Source organism: Gekko japonicus, unplaced genomic scaffold (assembly GCF_001447785.1).
Source record: "Gekko japonicus isolate JY-2015 unplaced genomic scaffold, Gekko_japonicus_V1.1 scaffold648, whole genome shotgun sequence".
NCBI classification, from domain to species: Eukaryota; Metazoa; Chordata; class Lepidosauria; order Squamata; family Gekkonidae; genus Gekko; species Gekko japonicus.
The window spans coordinates 594,845-616,821 of NW_015169193.1; the positions used below are offsets into that span (position 1 = coordinate 594,845).

The window sequence follows — 21,977 nt, forward strand, 5'->3', positions numbered from 1 at the left end:
CCCATAAAAGCAGGCAATCATTCATTTGTGTGAGGTTCATGAAAACCAGAATCAGGGTAATTGTCCCCAAAAACCGAAAGGCGCTCACCCTTTTTTTGCACTCAGAGTTCTCTGCTTAGAACCAGCATTAATGTTTGGATCAGCATATGACTTCAAATGAAAAAGGTCAAACTCCTTGATATGAACCTCCCAGAGACGTGCACGTTCATCCATTTGCCTATCAGCCTGGTGAAGGTGGGTACAGCTGTGAAGAGTCAAAGTGTAAACCTGAAATGGTGATTCTGTAAATGGGTGGCAAGTACTCAAAGGCAAAGGCAAATAGTTTTTTATTTTTTGAATCGGGGGACCTTTGAAGAAAAACAGTAGCTTCTCCCCGTCGGGGAATCGAACCCCGGTCTCCCGCGTGACAGGCGGGGATACTCACCACTATACTAACGAGGACTTACTTATGTCAAATACTTCTTTTACGGTTTTTAATCTTTCCTTCAACTATTGGTCACGGTTTATCAGTTCATACGTTATTCGACCAATCCCTAAAGGAGACTTTCTCCTGTTGCATCATGGGAGTCGTAGTCCAGTTTTCACAATGCAGAAGGCTGTTTCCTTTTTAAAGAACTACCTTTCCCAGAGGCGCTCCTTGAGCAGCTCCCCCCCCCCCCCCCCTTGGGGGGGGTTCGGGGGGTTAAAAGGTTTGGGGGGGGGGGGGAGTGAACACACCGGAGAGCGGGAGCCGGAGCGAGTCTGGCGGCTCTTGTGTTTCTTGACCGTCCCCTCCCGCCGCCTTTCCTCGAGCGCAAGTGGCTGCCCGGCGACTATTAATTCCTACGCGCTGACTTGGCTCAGGAGTACAAGTCGGGAGCGGAATCATGGCCGAGGCAGATCCCAGCTCGTTCGCGTCCCCCGACTCTTGCCGCACCCACCATCTTTACCTGCGCTGCCGCGTAGACTTCGAGAGCCGCTCTCTGCGGGGGACCGCGGCCCTGACCGTGCGGGCGGAGCGCGACAACCTGCGTTGCTTGGTAACGCTGCCGCCCTTCCTTGCAGGGCGTGATGGTGGGCGCCCCGGGCCCTCCTCGTGGGGACTGATCAGGGCAAAGGTCGCGTCCTCCGTCCACCCCCCCAGTAGGGCCCCGGGTGTGTGTGTGTGTGTGTGGTCGGCCTGAGGGGAGCCGGGGAGGGAGGGGCGGCTCCCAGTGAGCAGGCAAAAGATGCGCCCCGCACAGGCTGCGGTCCTCAGTTCGCGCTGTGTGTCACTTCGCTTTCTCTCCTCGGCCACGCATGCTCGTGGTTCTTCCCCGGGTGCCGCTCTGGGTTGGCTTGTGTGCTAAAGCGCTGGTCTTCGAGAATGGCTTCTCCGGTTTTCTTTCTCAAATTAGGCGAAGCGGTGTTTTGCTGAAGGCGCTCGTCATGTTGCCGGCTCTACGAAAGTTATACATGCACTTTCTTACCTTTCAGGTTCCTCAGCGTTGGCCTTTGATACTCACTGATACCGTATCTTTACTTTGTGGAAGCAAAAGTCCAAGAGTTTTGAGTTTTAGTGGTGGTGGTGGTGGTGGGGAATAAAAAAGAGACTACAGAGTATTTATTACAGCATCAGCTCTTTTGGCTAAGAGCTCACATCATCACGTGCACGAAGTGTGTTCACAGTTGGCAGAGACACATGTACACACACAGAGAGAGGGGTTAAAAGACAATGAAATGCAGGAGGTATAATTTGTAAGACTGTGGTCTGTGTGAAGTTTATGGGGTTGACAGTAAGAAAGTCTCTGATGTAGAAACTGTTTCTACCATTCTAATTCTGCCTAAACCTAGTTCTGAACTATTGACAAAGATGAAGTCCAAGGTTCGTTCTGCACAGAAATCTGGCTTGTGAGCCAGTTTCATGTTTTCTTGTCAGTTTCTGGGATGCCTTCCATAAGGGTTGCTCACCCTGTCTAATATTCTGTGACTCTCAGGGATTAAGTTACAGAAAGTTTTACTCATTGCTGCCTTAGTGTTAAAAAAAACCCTCTGATTTCGAGTTGATTCTTCCAAAACATTTTGGCTACAAGAACATTTTATAATGTGAAATCCTTTGTTCCATCAACTATTTTGTGCAATAATATTGCAAAGAAGATCTCTTATTTGTAGCTACAAGCTGAAAAGCATCTGGCTTTGCGCAATGATATCTTTGTGGAGGAATAAAGGTTTAATCTTCTGAATAGTCCAATTCCAGTAATTAAGTTTTATCTTTGTACCAGATGCTCAATATTTTTGCATTATTGTGTTTTGTCATTAAGCCCTTGAGAACAATTGTACACTTGTAAGGTTCTGTTTGATTCACTGTAAGGTTCTGTTTGATTCTGTTTGATTCACTGTTAATAGATGTTTGGGCCATTTGTATAAATGGCTAATTTATAACTCATTTTCAGATTTTGGACACAAAGGATCTAACAATACACAAAACACTTGTCAATGGACAGGAGGCAACATTCGCTCTTGGGGAACGTCATAGCTTCAAAGGAACACCGATGGAAATCACGCTACCTTTTGAGCTGGGGAAGTATGTTTGCTAATATGTCTACCTCTCCTTTATTTTTCAAAACAGTTGTTAATGTCCTGATGCTCTGAGTTACTGAGCTTGCATATATGTTCTTAGCATAAAGTAGCCTAACAGTTGTGCTGCTGTAATGTCTTAGCATATGATATTATGGCAGTGTTGAAAATATCAGCATAAAACTGGGGCAAAAGATTTTGTATAGTTCTAGGTGTTATCAAGTATCTGAAAAATAATGTAGTGGGAAAAGGCAAGCACTTTGTTGTTGAGCCTTAACGAACCTTTGGTCTGACATGTGACTGTTGGTGCCATTTTTGGTTGGGTGATGCTGCATGATCTGTTCTTTTATTTTGTGGTGCATTAATTATTATTTCTATCCTGCCTTTTGATGGACCTAGGTGGTTTATGAAGATTATCTCTCCTTATATATAATTCTGTTTTGGTCATGGACTCCCCTGAACATTCCAACACGCTCCCAAATCAGTTTGCTCTCTGATCGGTCATTCAGGGGGTCTCCCTATCTACTGGCTGCGTTGCCTGAGTCCTGCCTCCAACATTCTAAACAGTTTACTGTTCCTCCCCCCCCCAGCCAGTCAGAACACAGAGGTCATTTGCATATGTGGCCTCATTGGCCTTTGCCTTAGAACACATGGGTCGTTTGCATATGCAGCCTCATTGGCCTTTGCCTCTAACATTCTAAACAGTTTGCTGTTCGGAGTTAAAAATGTGTTCCCCTTAGTGCCTGTTGGGAGAAACCATTGTTGCCAATCTCCAGGTGAGGGCTGAAGATCATTCAGAATTACAACTGCTTTCCACATGGCAGAGATCAGTTCCCCTGGAGAAAATGGTGGACTCTGTGTCATATCCTGCTGAGATGGCCCCTGTATGATAGCCAATGTGACATAGCAGTCAGGGCTTCAGAGCACGGTAGAGGCTGCAGGTGGGGGTGGGTGGGTGCAAAGCTGAAGAGTGAGGGGAAAATAAAGGTAGGATGATGATTGCCTGGGAAGGAGATAGGGCTGCCAACTCCAGGTGGGAAATTCCTGGAGATTTGAGGGATGGAGCCTAGAGAGGGTGAGGTTTCAGGAGGGGTGGGACCTCAGACAGGTACAATGCCATAGACTCCACCCTCCAAACCAGCCACTCCCTCTTGGTGAGTGGTTGTTGCCAATCTCCAGGTGGGGGCTGGAGGTCACTCAGAATTACAGGTGCTCTCCAGGAAGGAGGGGGAAGGAGATGGAAAGCTGAAGTCAGAGGGGCAGATCAAGGTAGGCTGATGGTTGGCTGGGAAGGAGATAGGGTTGCCAACTCCAGGTTGGGAAATTCCTGGATATTTGAGGGGTGGAGCTTGGAGAGGGTGGGGTTTGAGGAGGGGTGGGACCTCAGAGAAGTACAATGCCATAGACTCCACCCTTCAAACCAGCCATTCCCTTGTGGGTAGCCATTGTTGCCAATCTCCAGCTGGGAGCTGGAAATCACTCAGAATTACAACTGTTCTTCAGGTAGCAGAGATCAGTTTCTCTGGACAAAATGGTGGACTTGGTGTCATTATACCCTGCTGAGGTTGCCACAGCAAATTGACACTGAGTGCTCAAGGCCGGGGCACCTGCCTAGAGCCTCTTTCTAGAGGCCGTTGTATTTATTTCCACAACGGGCCTTATTTCTAGTAATTCATAAAACAAATAACCTATCAGAATTAAAAATAGGTTTTATAGGAGATCAATTTTTCTACCAGCCCGTACAAAAAGCCCTCTTAAAAAGGTAATCCCAACCTAACTTCAGAAGCTGTAACAGTTCAATTTGCTGTGTGTGTGGAGCCTTTTCTTTAGGGACTGCTAGATCTGCTTAGTCTCTTTACTTCTGTCACATGACTATAAAAAGAAAGGGATCAGGGCTCAAGCTTTAATTAGAAACATTTTCAACTTAAAAGAAACGTCACTGAATGATAGTAACCCATCCGACTGATGTTGCCTCCAGTTCAAAACTAACATAATGTTGCAAGCCTTTCTTGAAGAAGTTTGTTTCAAACGCTTTTTTTTTTAAAAAAATAACCCCTATGGTTATATTGTAGGCAACTGAAATTGTTGATGCTCCCTTGGGAAAGTGTATGGATTATGTATAAATTCTGCAACAGTGCCCTAATGGCAAAGGAGTTGCCTTGATTCATTTAATGTTCCGTTCTAGCTCTTATTAGTTGCTGTTTTCTTCAGACAGAAGCTGAGCGAGGTCCCACTTTGTTTATAAAATGTATATGCCATCTCTCCAGACTTGCTCAAGGCAGTTTGTGACTAAACAATGAAACTAAAAATTGTGGCTATAAAAACATAAAACAATCCAAAAATAAACAAGATCAGGCAAGTCAATAAAATATGCTAATATGAGACTATCAATAAAAGCAGTCCAGTTCCAATAACATTTTCACTTTCTTATGCTTGGCGCCTGTAGAATTATTACACTTTGCAAGACACAATATTTCTTTTCTAAAAAGCATGGCTTAGATTATAAAAGGGTTGTTCTCTTATGGTGGACAATGATTGCAGGAAGAGATGGGGGGACTTTTTAAGTGGCATTTAGGCATTTGTAGACTGAGGTGGGAGGGAAGGCAGTATGATATGGCTCAATCTTGTCAGATCTCTGAAGCTAAGCAGGGTTAGTACTTGGAAAGGAGACCACCAAGAAAGACTCTGCAGAGGAAGACAATGGCAAACCACTTCTGCTTCTCACTTGCTGGGGTCACTAAGTTGGCTGTGATGTCAGTGCACCTTACATGCACAGACTGAGGTACAAGATCATTCTGTCAGGCTTATTACTGTTGAATGACAGCCCAAAGAAGCCTTCATTATTACTATTTTTGTTGTCACAAAATATAGTGGACCTCACTTTCTGATGCCAGCAGGCAGGTTTGATTACTACAGAAGCTTTCAGGCAGCTGGTGTTGTTTCCTACTGTGGGCTGTGGTGGCTGCAGCACATCCAAGGGCAACCTATAAACTAAGTGCCTAACACTGGATAGAGTAACTAAAATGGAAGAGGTCCCTTCTAAGGGGCGTTGGAGGTACACAAGTAAAGTTTGCTCATTTCCCTTCCCACATACGTTGGCAGTGTCCACTAGCAAAAGAATATTGGAAAGGTATATCTATAATACCATAAGAAATTACAAATGAAAAATTACCATGCAGTTCTAAGATTGCCCTGCTGGGACTGCTTCCCAGACAGCTGAAACTAGGGATTCAGAATTTGGTTATGAAATTACTGGTAGCTGTTTGAATAATTTTGGCACAACATTGGATGAAATATGAAAGCTATATGAGCTTGTCTGTTTATGGTATTGTGGATAAAGTTTTGTTTGTGTTCTATTGATTTATATGACTGGTAAACAAAATTGTCATAATTTTTTTTAAAAGCAATAGTTTTAACTCACTGAATCCAAAATATTTCTCAAACGCATACCAATATAAGCCCATTAATTAAAACTGAGTATTTCATTGTTTGCAGGGGGCAAGATGTGGTCATAGATATCTCATTTGAAACTTCTCCAAAGTCCACAGCACTCCAGTGGCTTGCTCCAGAGCAAACATCTGGAAGAAGACATCCATTTCTCTTCAGTCAGTGTCAGGTGAGCAGGTTGTGTTGTCCTTTTCTATCATGAGCTGCTTTTTCTTCAAGTTGTTAACTTCTCATTATGCTCCTCTGCTTCCATTAGGCTAAACAATGTCTCCTGCAATCTCTTGAGCCAAGACTTGGCAACAGGCTCTGTCTTAAACATGTGTGACAGAATTGTACAGTGTGACATGAAGAACTTCTAAAAGTGCTCAGATTGTAAATCTCCTTTTCTCTTAGAATGTGTTGCATGGAAATATTGCACAGTTGGGTTAGCTGGGTGCTGTGACATAAAAGGCCTCAGTTAATGGTAATTGAGGAATTCAGTCTTGCATTTGGCATGTCATTTCTTGAAATGACATACATTGTTCGTATTTTGAGAGTTGTAAACCTGGTACTCAAGAAGAGAAGGTTATTTGGCTTTTATATCCAAGATGACAACATTATACATCTATGCTTTTTTGTTGTCTTGGAATGCTAAGTGCGATAGATAAAAGGCAGTAATTCTATTACCAAAGGTCAAAAGTAACGTGGCACCTAAATTATGTGCTAATAGGTCTGAAAATATAGCAAGATTGTGAATCATCACTAATAATTTTGTACTACAGACAGTGTATCACTATTAAATCCACGGGTAGGGAAGCAGCTATGGGCAGTGTATGGTCACCTTGTCTTGATTTGGTCTGCCATTGCCTTTTTTATGGCCTTATGGGGGCAGAAGAGCCGTAAAGGAGAAAATTTCCGTTCACCTAAGGCAAGGGAAACTGCTCAATTAAACTACATCTTAAGTGCAAATGAGTGCCAGATCTGTATGTGGCTTGCATATGGGGTTGGAGAGATGCTTGACAACTGTCATGCTAATCTTATGGGCCAGATTCATCTTTGGCTAGAAGACTAAACATTTCATAAACGAGAGTTAATGTTACATACTAGGAGTGTGCATTTGGCTATATCTGAGCCAAAAAAAATAGCCAGAAAATATGTTATTGGTATTTTTTTGCTAATCTTTTAGCCTGATGTAGATCTTGGGTATTTTTTCAGCTGTCTGAAATATTCGGGATTTTTCAGAACCGCCAGATAGTCAAAGTTAAAGTGTGTTTAAAGGGAATCCAAGCCCTTTAAATGCCTTCGGAGTTCACTCACAGCTTGGAGAAGACATTTAAAGAGACTGTGATCCCTTTAAATGCTTCCCCCCTCCACTGAAACCAGTGGGGGATGGGGACACCTTCTTTGTGGGCCCATAGAATTGGACCCCCTGGTCCAATCTTTTTGAAACTTGGAGGGGATTTTTGAAGTAGAGGCAATAGCAGCTATGCTGCAAATTTGGTGCCTCTACCTCAAAAAACAGAGCCCTGGCATTGATTTCCCATTATAACCTGTGGGGACCATTGACTATAATGGTCCTGATAGGGTATAATGGAGACAAAAAAATGCAGGAATTTCAAAAAATCCTGAATCCAAATACCATATCAGTATTGGGATTTGGGTATATCGAAGAATACCAATATTTTTTGGCTTCAATGTACCCAAACCTCCCCAAATACCATTTTTTTGCATACCCCTATTACTTACCTTGTTGTGCTTTTTGCATTTTTGAAGAATCACTCTTTGTATTTTATTTAGTGTTAAGGTTAATTTAGATGTTTAAAACAGTCAGTCAAATAGAGACTGCATTCAGGAGACTTCCAGTAGTAATGGAGATATAGTCATGCTGGTGTGCAGGAGAAGAGCTAGATTCCAGTCCAGTAGCACTTTAGAGACCAACAGGACTTTCAGGGTATATAATAATGGAGTAGAACCTGTCATTACACTGAGCAAAGTTTGGAGCCTTCCTCCAACTTAGCGGGTCTTCTGTTGAAGGAAAGCTCCTTAGGCTAGAAGAAGGCTTCAGACTTTGCTCAGTGGAGGGGTAGGATCTACCTCTGTGTACCATTGCCTCAGGCAGATTTCTGGAGAGATTCCCCATGACTCTCCTAAATAAATTGGAGTCATTCTTCCCCTGCTGCTGGTTTTCATATCTATCCCTTCATCCTCAGTCTAAATGATCCCTGGAAAGTACGTTTTCTAAGATTATTTTTATAAGACTCTGGTTTGTGCTTTGCTGCTCTAATCTGGAGAACCAGGTTTGATTCTCCACTTTTCCACATGAAGCCTGCTGGGTGACCTTGGGCCAGTCACAGTTCTCCCAGAACTCTCTTAGCCTTACCTGCCTCACACTGTGATTGTTCAGGGGAAAGGAAGGGAAGGTAATTGTAAGCCACTTTGAGACTCTTTAGAGTAAAGTGAGGAATAAAAACTTCATATGAAGGAGAAAATGAGTGTACAAAATGTGATTGTAGGCTACCTTAAAGCGGACCTGTTAGTTTTGCATGTTAGTGGAACAGCCTCTCCTCCTGCTGAATTTCAAATTGGCTTCTAAACTCACATGTTGGGCAGCAGGGCTTACTGAAGAATAGAGAACCTAATAAAGTTGGACAAGTACATAGATCTGGCCTGTGAGCATCTCTGAATTGCTACAGCTGCAGTTTTATACATCTGGTGATGGTTAATCTATTTCAGTACTAGGAACTGCTTCTTGTGGTTTATTGCAAAATTCTTCTGTAAAATTAGCAACCTCTGATTTTGTGCATTTTCCTCCCCTCAGGCTCATCACTGTAGAGCTGTTCTTCCCTGCCAAGATACTCCTTCAGTGAAATTAACATACTATGCAGAGGTAGATAAAATCAAAAGTCCGGTACAGTTGGATCTTTCATGTACAGAACTCAGTGTGCAGGTTCTTAGTGAAACATTGCAAATATTGCTGGTGTACGTTCAAGCATGCATATGTGTACTTGATCACAGTTGGAACATATTTAGCAGAACTCACAATGGTCTATCTAATCCAGCATCCTATTTCATACACTGACCACCAAAAAGGACATAGAGGCCAAGGTCTTCCCCTGATTTTGCCCAGAAAGTACCAAATTATACTATTCACTTTTTACCATCTTGGAACTTGGGTGCAAATGTAATCTATTAAATGATTCCAGTTCCAGTTGGCTTATTCTGCTGTATCTGACGGATGCCTTTCTCTAAAAAACAAAACACAGTTTCTGTCGGGGGGGAGTTAGACGTTGCTCCTCCTGGATCTACAGGATCCTGCTGAATTACACTGTGGTTCAGGAAGCATGGTGGTACACTTGAGCCAGTCTTATTTCTGATGTTTTTGGAAACCACAATAGTTTGTTTTTAGGAACCACAATAGTTTGACCTAAAGGTTTGGTAGCTGTACTTGGGCAATGTAATGTTTTTAAGATGGTTTCCTATGCTTTAATGCCTAAGGCAGAGGTGAGCAATCTTTTTAACTAATGTGCTTTAAAAAAACTGCCTCTGCCTGAGGAGATGTTAGCATGCTGATAAATGAAAAGGAATGGGGGGAAAGAGACAAGGGCTGCACTTGGTCAGACACACAGAGAGCAAGTTGAGCGCCAGCAGCATTGCTAGAGCCTTGGGAGTTTGCCTCGGCCCCTTGGGTGGAAACCTGGCCCTGTGAGCCAAGCAAAATGATCTAATGTGTGCCAGGAGATCTTTACCCTGACCTGAACACACTTGTGAAACTGGAAGAAGAATGTTCTGAACTTTGAAAATGGCTCAGGTTTATTCCCCATATCTGACTAAAGTAGGTTGATTAAATAGGACATTATGATAGAAGAGCGCAGTCACGTGTAATAAATCTGGCCAGTTTTATCACGGCTGTCCTGACAAGAGAGTTACTATGTAGATGGCACTTGAATGCTTGGTTTTCCAGTACACAAAAACTGAATTCTCTCTGCCTAAAATATACACCCTAAGGTCCCATAACCTAAAGTCCTTGGAGCCCATGAGACTGTTCAATGTGTAAGGTGGGTAAAAAGCATATGTTCCATTGAAAACAATTCAGCTTGTGTTGCACAAAGTATGTAACCGTTTCAACCTGGTAGCATTTCTAGTGGCCTCCACTCACTTGTTTGGGCCTTAGCACATATTAAAAAGATATCAGTAAGGATCCTACAAGGATACTGGAAGAGGCCAGGAGATTATCAACCACAACGTCTTCTACAAGGCAGGGTGTTTGTCCTCCCCAAGTTAGCATCCTAACTACTGCACAGTATGAGAAACAGAGACCAGCCCCACCCTGACACTTAAATGTAGTGTGGTAAGTACTATTAAAAGGGGGGATGTGGGCTTTTCCATGCTACACCACATCAGAACTTCCACATTTTGCAGAACTAAGTAATGAAATTGTATATTTTGCAACTCTTTAGTTCCAAAGTACGAGCTGCGGTGGCTCAAGTGGTTAAGACGCTGAACTGCAGGCTGTGGAAGGTCGGTAGTTCAGCAGTTCGAGACCCGAGTGTGCTGCATGACGGAGTGAGCTCCCGTCTCTAGTTCCAGCTCCTGCCAACCTAGCAGTTCGAAAGCAAGAAATTGCAAGTAGATAAATAGGTACCACTTCGGTGGGAAGGTAACAGCGTTCCGTGTGCCTTGGTGTTTAGTCATGCCGGCCACATGACCACGGAAACGTCTTTGGACAGCGCTGGCTCTTTGGCTTTGAAACGGAGATGAGCACCGCAACCCTAGAGTTGGATTCAATTGGCTTACCTTTAGTTCCAAAGTATACAATTTCATTACTTAGTTCTGCAGAATGTGGAAGTTCTGATGTGGTGTAGCATGGAAAAGCCCATATTTCTATAAGTCAGCAATTTTACCAAGTTTGTGTTCTCTTTGAAATATCTACCATCAGAAACCTGTACTTGCTTGGTGGCAGTTCTTGAGTTTGAGCTTTCTAGTCCACATCTCTAGGGCTCTAGCTCCATGGAAATACATGCAGAGATTTCAGACAGGCAATGAGGTACACTATGAGGCTGTGTTATTAGAAGAAGGAACCAGGGAATATAAATTATGGTTCTAAACTGGTCATATTCACATATCAGCAGAGAACAATAGCGCTAGACCTCACACAGTTAAACAAATAACTGCTATCACACACACACACACACACACACACACACACACTAGTAATACATAGTATATCATGAGGAGTTGTGTCAAAAATCCCATGTTTCACTAGGAAATGTGTGGTATTCAGGAAATAAGAGCATTTTTGTGTTAATGATAAAAATGTTCTGCTATTTTGTCCTAAGCATTTGCTCATGCAAGATGTTTCAATTATGCTGTCTTTGGTGTTTAATATGGGAAACATTAATCCTGACCCACATATTATAATGTATAATGACACTAAAAAGATTATTTATTGAAACATTTATATCCTGCTTTTCCTACCAGCAGTGACTGTGGCTCAAGGCACCTTACAAAAACTTGACCAGAATGCAACAATTTAAAAACATGAAGAACAAATTATAATAGATAGTGCCTGTTTCAATAAACCACACCCCCACAACAGGATTCCACATGGTAAACTTTCTGCTCAAGGCCTTACATCTGTTTGGAAGCTACCTTAAATAGGAACCACCCTTATGTCCTTAAGGTGGGCATTCCACAGAGAAAGCTCTGGTTTTACTCATTTTAAGCCACTAATGTACAGTATGGTTTCTCTGCTTAAGCTGATTTGCATAGCTGGTTTCCAGAGTTCTTGAGCTTATTAGAAAAAACAGGGACAAAATATTTAAAAGGAAAAGCACTTGCAAGATGACAACATGGACAAAAAGCTATCTATTGGCTGTTCTATTCATGAATTACTTTTAGTATTGACCTATATTCTGCCAGAATAGAAGTTGAGAATCAGGGGAGAGATGAGGGACCTTGCAGCCAGTAATACCACTGATCTACAAGTATCAGAGTACCTTACCTAATTACTGGACCTTAGGTTATAGTTACTAGTAATACAAAATGGTAGGAGGAAAAATTTCGGTGAGCTGTGTGAGCTGAGTTGCTATGGGATTGGCATTCTAAAGTATAATCTCATGTGAGGTGCTGAATAGTTCAGCATTTACTCCAACAGTAGTCATATATTTTTGTTCTTGGTTTAGATATCCGTTCCAAATGAGCTGGTGGCTCTTATGAGTGCAAAAAGAGACGGAGACAAGCCTGATCCAGAAGACAGCACTAGGAAGATATATCGTTTCAGTCAGCCGGTATGATTGTCCACAGATTTAGTACACTGAGGTCTGTCACAGAATTTAGAAAATACAGACTTCTGATGTCCTTGGATGACTTTGTCAGCAAATAGATTTTAGGGTACGAAATACGACTTACAGCTCTGTTTTAATAAGTTTGTTTCTCTTCTTTTGATTAGGTTCCAATACCCTGTTATTTAATTGCTTTAGTTGTTGGTGCTTTGGAAAGCAGGTGAGTGTGACTAGCTGTATCTTCATAAATTAACAGTTTGTAGCATCTAGAAAATATTTAGTTTTGAGATCCTGGAGATCTTACTTCATAAGATCCTCTCCCAAGGGCTCAAGAGTGGGTTGCAACATGTGTCTGCCTTATATGAATTGGGAAACAGTTGTCCTATGAGATTTGTGTCTGAGAAGTAGTAAAAAGCCCATTAGCACCTTTAAGATTAACAGACTTTATTGCTTTCAAGAAACACAGCTCTCTTCTTCAGATGGCTGAGAAGAAATCTGAACCCGGATGCCTTGCAGCCATACCAAACATTTCATCTGCTGTGCAGTGCTGGCTGTTAGACTAATCCTAATAGTGATGTATGATAGACAGATGGATTTTCTCCTGTTATACTGAACTTCTGACTACCCAAAATATAGAATGCCGGCTATTTGGTCAACAAGTGTCTAGAAATTGATAATAGGCTCTTTCACTTCTCTTTTCCTCACTGTTATCCAAACATTGCTGCCAAGCTACTGGGAGAAAGGGAAGTTGTACACAGTTTGTACATATCGTTGAATTTATTTTGGACAAGGTGCTTTTGCAGTAATGGCCCAGTTGCTGAGCTGCAGAAAGCATTTAAATTGATGCTGTTAACAGGTTTGATTAGTATTCTGGATTCTAATGGCCATATTGTTATTACACACATAATGACTAATCACGATTTGAGGCTTGTAGGTAGAACTTGCTTTGCAAGAGGAGAAGTCTGAGGTCATTGTGTGGTTTGTTCCCTATCACTATATGGTACCCACCACCTGACCTGACTCATCTAGTAATGCTTTGCATCCACCCTGTATGCCAGCTATTAAAATATTCAGAGATTGGTGTTTTTACAAATATTGTGTATATAGTTTTAATGGTCACCACCTTGTGGACCCTGAATTGGGTGGATAGGTGGCATAGCAATGTTTTAAATTTGTAACTTTATTTAATATTACAGTCTGTGAGATGAAAAGTCACCAAATCAAAGATGGCATTCTTGGTTTTCCTAACTAAACTTTATTCTTCAGAGAGATTGGCCCAAGAACCTTGGTATGGGCTGAAAAGGAGCTAGTGGAAAAATCAGCATATGAATTTGCCGAGGTTGGTGAAAACTTGTTGATTTTATGGATGAACACACAAATCAGCCTTATGATGAGTCAGACCATTGGCCTGTCACAGTCAGTAGCATCCACTCTGACTGGCAGTGGCTCTCCCTGGTCTCATGTGAAATGCTGTCCGGATCACGTCTGAGTTGCAACTGAACAAATCCCCGTCGGCTGCAAAACGTGTGCTATGTAAAGATTATATGTGTTGTCCTCCCTTACCCCTATAAAGCATTGTTAGTCCCTTGTGAAATGAGCAACTGTAAATCGCTCAGAGCCAGGAGCTCTGCAAGGATTGAGTGATCAATAAATTGAAAGATTATTTATTTATATTTATCACTTGATCCCTTTAACTGGAGATCCTGGGGATTGAACCTGGGATCTTTTGCATGCAAACCACATACTCTACCACCGAGTCCCTCTGTTTTGTAGAATACTGAATTTACAGCTGTCATCCCCTCCTTCTGGTGGTTGTAAGATCTGAATAAGAAAAAAGAACAATGAGTGTTCTGAGATCCTATCTGAAGCAAGGCATGATCATTTTATATGCCTGGCAGTTTTTGTTTGTTTGATTTTAATACCTTAAATAGTAATATCAAGCTTGAACATTAGAACCCAGATTCTTTTTCATTTCAGACTGAAACCATGTTGAAAATAGCGGAAGACCTTGCGGGACCTTATGTGTGGGGTCACTACGACTTGCTAGTTTTGCCGCCATCATTTCCATATGGTGGTATGGAGAATCCCTGCCTTACTTTTGTGACTCCTACATTACTGGTAAATGTCATGTTTGTAGATTACATAACATAGTTTTCTTCAGGTATTACTTTGAACCCAGTTAAGTCTTAGAGCTTAGATAGTGCCTTGTGTTTGGTGAAGATCTTAAAGCTGACCTTACCATTGCCCAAATTGAAAAAAACAGTTATGTAAGTGGTCCTCTCTGTTGTATGGTGCATGATGTTGGCTTGAATTTAGGAAGTAACCTATGAAGTGCTTCCTGGCCTGAGATTTATGTACCTGAAGGGCCATTTCTCCTAATATAAACCTGTGTGCTGACTTAGATCTTAGGAGACCTTTCTTCTGAATGTCTCTTCCCTGACCATTATCTATCACTTCCCGAGGGCAGTCTTTCACATATGTGGCACCTGTGCCAGGAAAGAGTCTCCCAGAAGATATCAGATAGGCATCCTTTTTGACACAGTGCTATAGGAAATGAAGGCCTTTTTGTCTAAGGAGGTTTTTATGGTAATTAAATTGAAGCAGTGTTCTGTACTGCCAACTTCATGGTAGAGTTAAAATGTGTTTATATCGTCAACTTCACTGGTTTTTGTAAATACTTTGAGACACGGTTGACAGTGGGAAAGTTGGGGTATAAACTATTTATTTATTTAAATTAAATTAAATTTCTAAACTGCCATCATTTGTTTATCTTTTGTAGGCTGGTGACAGATCACTATCCAGTGTAAGTGGCTATTCATCTGGTGAAACTGAAGGTGCTGCATATACTGTGTAAAGTCAAAGTTTAAATGTCTAAAAAGTTAGGTGGTATGCAAAACTAGTCATATCACAAGACAAGACTCTGACAGCAGGCTTAAAATGTAAATGACATGCAGTAGATAGTCTTTTATGTTTTCCTTCTAAATTTAAAAGAGATCTACAAGTAGTGCAAATCACTGTAAAATAATAATCTGTTTTGGCAAAAGAAAGAACTCTTATGGGTGGTTCCTGTTTTTTAAAAACATTACTTTAACTGATTTTTAAAGCCAGCTGTACCAAAGGTTGTTGGAAGTCTGTGGGCAGTTAACTCCAAAACTGTGTGCAGGAATTGCTTCCAAAACTGGAAAAAATGCAGTTTTGAAATCAGGGTTTCCAAACTTGGCTTAAAGCTTGGCTTAATAATCAGCTATTTTTGGCTACTGTGAGCCTAAATCTCACAAGGACTTTGGAAAGAGGTACATTATTTTTCTGTTATTCTGTGCCATGCTCTGCTGGTTCCCCTTTTCCTTAGAAGTAACATTGCACCAGATGCTGGGGAAGAAAGATGCTGTGAGAAGGACTCAGCCTTGTATTTCCTTCTCTAAAACTTGTGTTGAGTTATATATAGGTATATAAAAAAAGTGGAAACCCACAAGGACTTGAGTGGAGGCATCTAATTTCTCCCTCCCCATTCCTGAAAGCCCCCATAGCTGGTCCCCCTCTCTCTAGGGTTGCCAACCTCCAAGTGGGGCCTGAAGATCTCCCAACTATAGAGAGCAGTCCCCCCCTTAGGGTTTATTTATTTTATTTTTATTTTATTTCTTTGATTTATATCCCACCATCCCCGCAAGCAGGCTCAGGGTGGCTTACAAGTTTACATAGACTATTGTGACAGTAAAACAACACATAACATTCAACAATCAAATTTTAAGATTTAAGATTTTAAAAAGTTCAACATTTCATATTTAAAAAGATGCCAGTTCCAGGTTGGGAAACTCCTGGAGATTTGGGGGTGGAGCCTTGGGAGGCGAGGTTTGGAGAGAGAAGCAGCCTCAGCAGGGTATAATGCCGTAGAGTACATCTCCAAAGCAGCCATTTGCTCCAAAGGAACTGATCTCTGTCATCTGGAGAGCTGCTGTTATTCTGGGTGATCTCCAGCCTCCACCTGGAGGGTGGCAACCCTAGTTCCCATGGAGGAAATGGCCACTTTGGAGGGTGGAATCTATGCCATTATACACCTCTGGGGTCCCCCCTCCTCAAACCTCACTCTCCACAGGCTTCAACCCTGAATCTCTAGGAATTTCCTATCTTGGAGTTGGCAACCCTGTCTCCTTCCCACCCAACAGCCACCCTACCTTTATCTGCCCTTTTGTCATAAACTTCCCCCCATGGGAGCCTCTTCCTAGGAAAACTGGCCCAGTTGTGTGGTGCTGACCACTGAGCCATACACACTTGCATGGTAGGGAACTCACAAGGACTTGTGGAGTAGCGCCTCACTCTCCCCTGTATCCTCCTCCCCACACTATTTCCTCTTCCCTCTCCTCCTGACAACTCCCGTATCTTTTCCCCTTTCCTTGCCTCATTGTCTCCTTCTCAGCCATTCACCAGCCTATCTTTTCTCTGCGTCTTACCTTCAGCTGTATTTATTCATTTATTTCATTTATATCTACCTTTCTCCACAGTGGAGACCAAAGCAGCTTATATTATTCTCCTCTACTCCTTTTTATTCACACAACAACCTTGTAAGGTATGTGACTGGAACAAAATCACCTAGTGAGCTTCCACAGCAAGATGGAGATTAGGACCTGGGTCTCCCTGACCCTACTCTGAAGCTCTAACCACTACACCACACTGGCTTTCATAGAGTGGCAGCTATTGAGAGCCAGCATAGTCTAGTGGGTAAGAGTGGCAGAATTTGAAGAACTGGGGTTGATTCCTCACTCCACTACATGAAACCTGCTGGGTAACCTTGGGCCAGTCACAGTTCTCTCAGAACTCTCAGCCCCACCTACCTCACAAGGTGACTGTTGTGAGGAGAGGAAGGGAAGGTGTTTGTAAGCCGCTTTGAGACTCCTTAAGGTGTAGAAAAGTGGGGTATAAAAACCAATTCTTCTGAACAGTAGCTAATAGCAAAGCCTAGAGTCATGCAAGTTGGGTAGTATCAAGTAACCCAGAGATTGCTTCCAGGCTAAGGCTTACCAACTTCCAGGTGTGACCTGGAGATTCCCCAGAATTACAACTGAACTCCAGACAAGAGATCTTCCCCCTGGAGAAAATGACTGTTTTGGATGGTGGACTCTGTGGCATTATATCCAGCTGTGGTCTCTTCCATCCCCAAACCATGCCCTCCTCAAACTTCACTACAAAACCGTCAGGAACTTCCCAACCTAGAGCTTGCAACCCTAGTCAGGCCTGGTCCTGATGATTCCTCCCTCAAAGGCCAAAATAGGCCCTCTTATAGAAAACTAGTTTGGAATACTATGGTTGCCTAGCAATGGTCCCCAGGAGAATTTGTTGCTTAAAGCTACATTTTTGGGTTTTGTTTTAAAAAAAACAAAAAAACAAAGGCCATATTTTATTTTGTTTTTAGACTTCATATTTTTCTGCAAACCTGGTACCTTTTCAGATTTGTAGAAATATTGGTCCTGGCCATTCACAGCTTTAGTCACTCGATGTAAGTATCCAAAGATTTAATTGACTTGGCTATTAGTTTATAGGTGTTCTTGCCCCTTTACTGAGTTTTCTATGTATTTTAGAAGGTCTTGAGACAGGTATGGTAGACCTTCTGTGCCTGGCATTGCAAGGATCTCTGGGCCCTGTAAGTTCTCTGCAATTTTCAGACCTTTAGAAAGGGAACGCGGACTTCCGGTTTATTGCAACTGACTTCCAGTTTATGGTGACACGCAGGCAGACGCATCTCCCGGACGTCCCGGGGATGTAATCTGCACACCAGCGTGTAGGAAGGGGTGCGACGGGTCACGACCCCCCGAGCCTTGGTAAAAGGCTCCTAGCCAGGGGGCTTTTGAGGGGTGACCTCTTCACCTGCGCGATGCTGGAGAATTGAGGCGCTCCACCGCCCTGAAGGTCCTGCTGCTGAGTGTCTGCATGGACTTAGAGTCGCTGACTGGGACAAGTGTCGGAGATCAGGCGAGAAAAACGGATGCCGAGCGTGGCCAGTTGGCCGGCAATGAACTGTGAGTCGGGTTGAAGTGAGCATGAAGATTTAAAAAAGAAAGCTGCCCCCCTCAATGAGCGACAAAAAGCGATCGTGGGAGGGGCCCCTCCCAAACGCATAAACGAAAACACGAAAATAAAGAGCGAGGAGCGGAAGAATAAGCATTTAAATCTGTTTTAAGAGACTTACCAGAGCGCAGATAAGCGTAAGGGCAAATATCAGAGGCTTTAGCAACTTTCAGAAAAGTAAATAATCCAAAAAGATGGTGGGGAAGAAACCATATAAAGAAAAACTATTGAAAGCGAAACTAGTGGGCAGTCCTCGAACGGAAGAGATAACTGAGCTTTCCAAAATGCTGGCAGATTCCTTGCACCCTCTGCTGGATGAGATGACTAGTATCAAGCAACAATTGTCAACAATTGGTCAGAGTTTGGCTTCACAGCAGCTACAACTGACTAAATCTTAAAAAGCAATGGAGCAAATGGCAGAGAAGGTGAAGGAAATGGACGCCAATACTAAAAACGTCAAGAAAAAGGTGCAAAAGCTGGAAATGAAACAAGCTATGGAAGAGTCACAACTTTTACAGCTGCAAATGGAGAAAGCAAATTTGGTCCTACGGTTCCAAGGGGTCCCGGAATCCAAAGGAGAGAATCTGAAGCAACTGTTGAGTGAAGCAATAGCTCCAATGACAGATTTGACAGTGGAGTATCTTTACAGCAAGATGGATGTGGTCTACAGGTCCTATTCCTCATACATCAAGAAGAAGAATCTGCCTGGGGAAATAGTAGTCAGATTCTCGAAGAGACATGTGAGAGACTCTATTTTGAAAGCAACTATGGGAACACCCTTGAGAATCGGGGACAATAATATCAGGATTTTAAAAGATATCCCATTTGAAATAAGACAGAAGAGAAAGAAATATAAAGAATTGATCCTTTTTTTACAAACAAAGGGCATCAGTTAAAGATGGTTAATTCCAGAAGGCGTCATTTTCCAACTCCACGATAAAAAAGAAAAGATTGACTCTGTTCCTAAAGGACGTGAGTTTCTGAGAATACAACTCGGGGAACCAGCGGAGGACAAGAAGGAAGAAGAAGAAAGCAAATCTGATGGCGAGTTAGGCTCGGTGTCTTCTGACGAGGACTTTCTCTCTGAAAAGGGGGCGGTTGCCCCCAAAAGTCCATATAAATTGAGGATAAGAAAAGATATGAGAAAATAAAGGCTGAAGGACTCTGAATTGTGCCTGAAAATTTAGTAATAACTTTGGGATGCTTTGAGGGTTTCATTAAACAGATAAATGGATGGTTAAAAGATAAATAACCTAGCATAACCGACTATGTTCAATGTATTACAGCATTTTAAATTAACATTGAGATAAGCTGATGTATTGATCTCCCACTCCTGGGGTTTTAGTTATTAGTGGGTTTCTTTCCTTTCTCCTTAGATGTAGTTTCCCTTCCTATATTTTCAGTTATAGTTTGTAGTCTTGTGAAAAAACCAATAAAAAACTCCCCTTAGGGGAATTCAAAAAAGAAAGAAAGAAAGGGAACACTGTGCATTCCTAGCTGATGATTTGGCAACTGAATGCATGGCTCTTTATTTAAGATGCTTTTACCAAACCTGCTTTACTTGAAACTAGATCCTACTAAAATAAAGGTATATGTTTTAAAAATGCTTAGCCACTAGAACAGGCACAGTAAAAGCTCATGAAACCTGATTTGGTAGGAAAAACAACCATCCTTATGGTGGGGAGCGGTGGCACAGTGGGTATATCCCACTGTCTTAACATCCGAATTGTGTCAGTTCGAGCCCTGCGCTGGTGTGAGCAGCCAACCTGTTGTCCCTAGCTCATCGTCCACCCAGCGATTTGAAAGCCTCGGCGAGTATATAAAATGGGAACCACTCAGAGAGGGTGGGCACACCAACTCCCCTGTGGGAAGGTGTTAGCTGTTGGTTGGGACGTCCTGCTCCAGGATCGGAAGGCGGTAGAAACTACTCGGCTACAAGAAAAATCCCTGCAGTGCGATGCTCCGGCCAGGTGGTGGCAGTGTGGCAATACGACATACGGGTCCTGAAGCCCCAACGTCATCAAGCCGGTCGACACAACCGTTCGGGACATGACTGATCCAAGCCAGAGACATTTCCACCATGCAGTTACGGCGTGTGCAATTAAAAATGAATTATATGTTGTCTTTCCTATCCCCTATGAAACTATTATAGTGGGTGCAGATGTCAACCGTGCAGATAATGGCTTGCATGGGTGGCCTGTTTGCAAGAAGTGTACTGTATTTGGAGAGAGAGAGGACATAACTCCTCCTCCTCTGTGGTTAGAAAAACTGCCCATTTGATCACAGACAAGGAAATGTCACTTGACAGCAGGTATGTTGTATTTCTCCTCCCTAGATGAATCACCAGCCGTGCAAGGGAGAGGTTACTGCAGTATTTTTTGCCCAAGTGCTTAGTTTTTAAAGAATCCTATGCTTAAAATGTTTGGAATGTGCTCTGATCACATGGAATCAAAACATTCGGTGACATAATATGCTAATTACTTTGTAGATAATAGAGAGTGTATAATGGCACAAAACTAGATATTTTTACACATTTCACTTTAGACATTCTGCTGGCACATAATACAGACAAGGTTGAAATAAATTAAAGAATTGTATTGAGAGTCTTAAATGGGGCCAATGATCAGTTTTCTAAAATGGTTTATACCATTAATTTAAAATAATAATTTAATTACAAAATTTTCTACCTCTTGTGTTGGAATTGAGCAACATGTTCTTCAGAATGTCTCTTCACAAATGCTGAAGCCGTTGTGAGGGCTTTTGCTGCCCAACTGGCACCCTCCTTCCCACTGTCGTGTGTCTCTGTGGATGAAGGGGGACCAAAATAACCTTCTGATGTTTTTGTGCTTTTCAGGTTATTGCTCATGAAATTTCTCATAGCTGGACAGGGAATTTGGTAACAAACAAAACGTGGGAGCATTTTTGGTAGGTGAAATCCAAATGTCTTAAATAATTGGGGGGGGGGATCTTGCTCCCAGAGACTCTCAGGCAAGTTATCAAATCAATTTATTTGCTGTTTCAGGCTAAATGAAGGACACACTGTTTACCTCGAGCGCCGGATTGGTGGTCGGCTGTTTGGTGAACAGTTCAGGCAGTTCCAGGCTCTGGGAGGTTGGAGAGAATTACAGAATACTGTAAGTGCTTCTGTTTGTCTAAAGAATAATTTGACTCCGCTGAAAATCATGTTTAAAGGTATGTGTATCAATTAACAAAAGGGAGAACTAAGTATCTAGCCCCACCACCCCATTAAGCCCCTGGCAACAACTGCCAACCTAGCAGTTTGAAAGCAAGAAATTGCAAGTAGATAAATAGGTACCACTTCAGTGGGAAGGTAACAGCATTCCGTGCGCCTTGGTATTTAGTCATGCCGGCCACATGAACACGGAAATGTCTTCGGACAGCCCTGGCTCTTCGGCTTTGAAACGGAGATGAGCACCGCAACCCTAGAGTCGGATTTGACTGGCTTTCGAGCAAGGGAACCTTTACCTTTACCTGACAACATACATATTAAGAAGTTACTTCAAGGAATTAAAATAACCACAGTTAGATGTATTCTGGTTGTAAACTGTCTTCAATTTAGATAACAAGACATGATTCTTATAATAGCAGTAAAGGTAATTTAGTAAAGGTAAAGGACACTTGTAATTTAGCACAGGTTGTAAACCCATTTAATCA

The 21,977-nt window shown here is 42.4% G+C and overlaps 1 protein-coding gene and 1 non-coding gene across 2 annotated transcripts in view; one reads left to right on the top strand and one right to left on the bottom strand.

Annotated features, from left to right (window-relative positions):
* Window positions 1–369: 369 nt before the first annotated feature.
* Window positions 370–441, bottom strand: TRNAD-GUC. The gene has a single exon. It is a non-coding gene; the product is annotated as a tRNA-Asp (tRNA).
* Window positions 442–833: 392 nt separating this feature from the next.
* LTA4H (leukotriene A4 hydrolase) overlaps window positions 834–21,977 on the top strand; it is a 33,357-nt gene continuing 12,213 nt past the window's right edge. Inside the window, exons 1-11 of the mRNA XM_015416279.1 lie at window positions 834–1,019; window positions 2,412–2,542; window positions 6,031–6,151; window positions 8,780–8,848; window positions 12,144–12,248; window positions 12,410–12,462; window positions 13,509–13,581; window positions 14,220–14,360; window positions 15,022–15,045; window positions 21,157–21,227; window positions 21,325–21,436. Of these exons, the coding sequence (XP_015271765.1) occupies window positions 867–1,019; window positions 2,412–2,542; window positions 6,031–6,151; window positions 8,780–8,848; window positions 12,144–12,248; window positions 12,410–12,462; window positions 13,509–13,581; window positions 14,220–14,360; window positions 15,022–15,045; window positions 21,157–21,227; window positions 21,325–21,436 (1,053 nt within the window). The 5' untranslated portion in view covers window positions 834–866. The remainder of the gene's footprint in view (window positions 1,020–2,411; window positions 2,543–6,030; window positions 6,152–8,779; window positions 8,849–12,143; window positions 12,249–12,409; window positions 12,463–13,508; window positions 13,582–14,219; window positions 14,361–15,021; window positions 15,046–21,156; window positions 21,228–21,324; window positions 21,437–21,977) is intronic.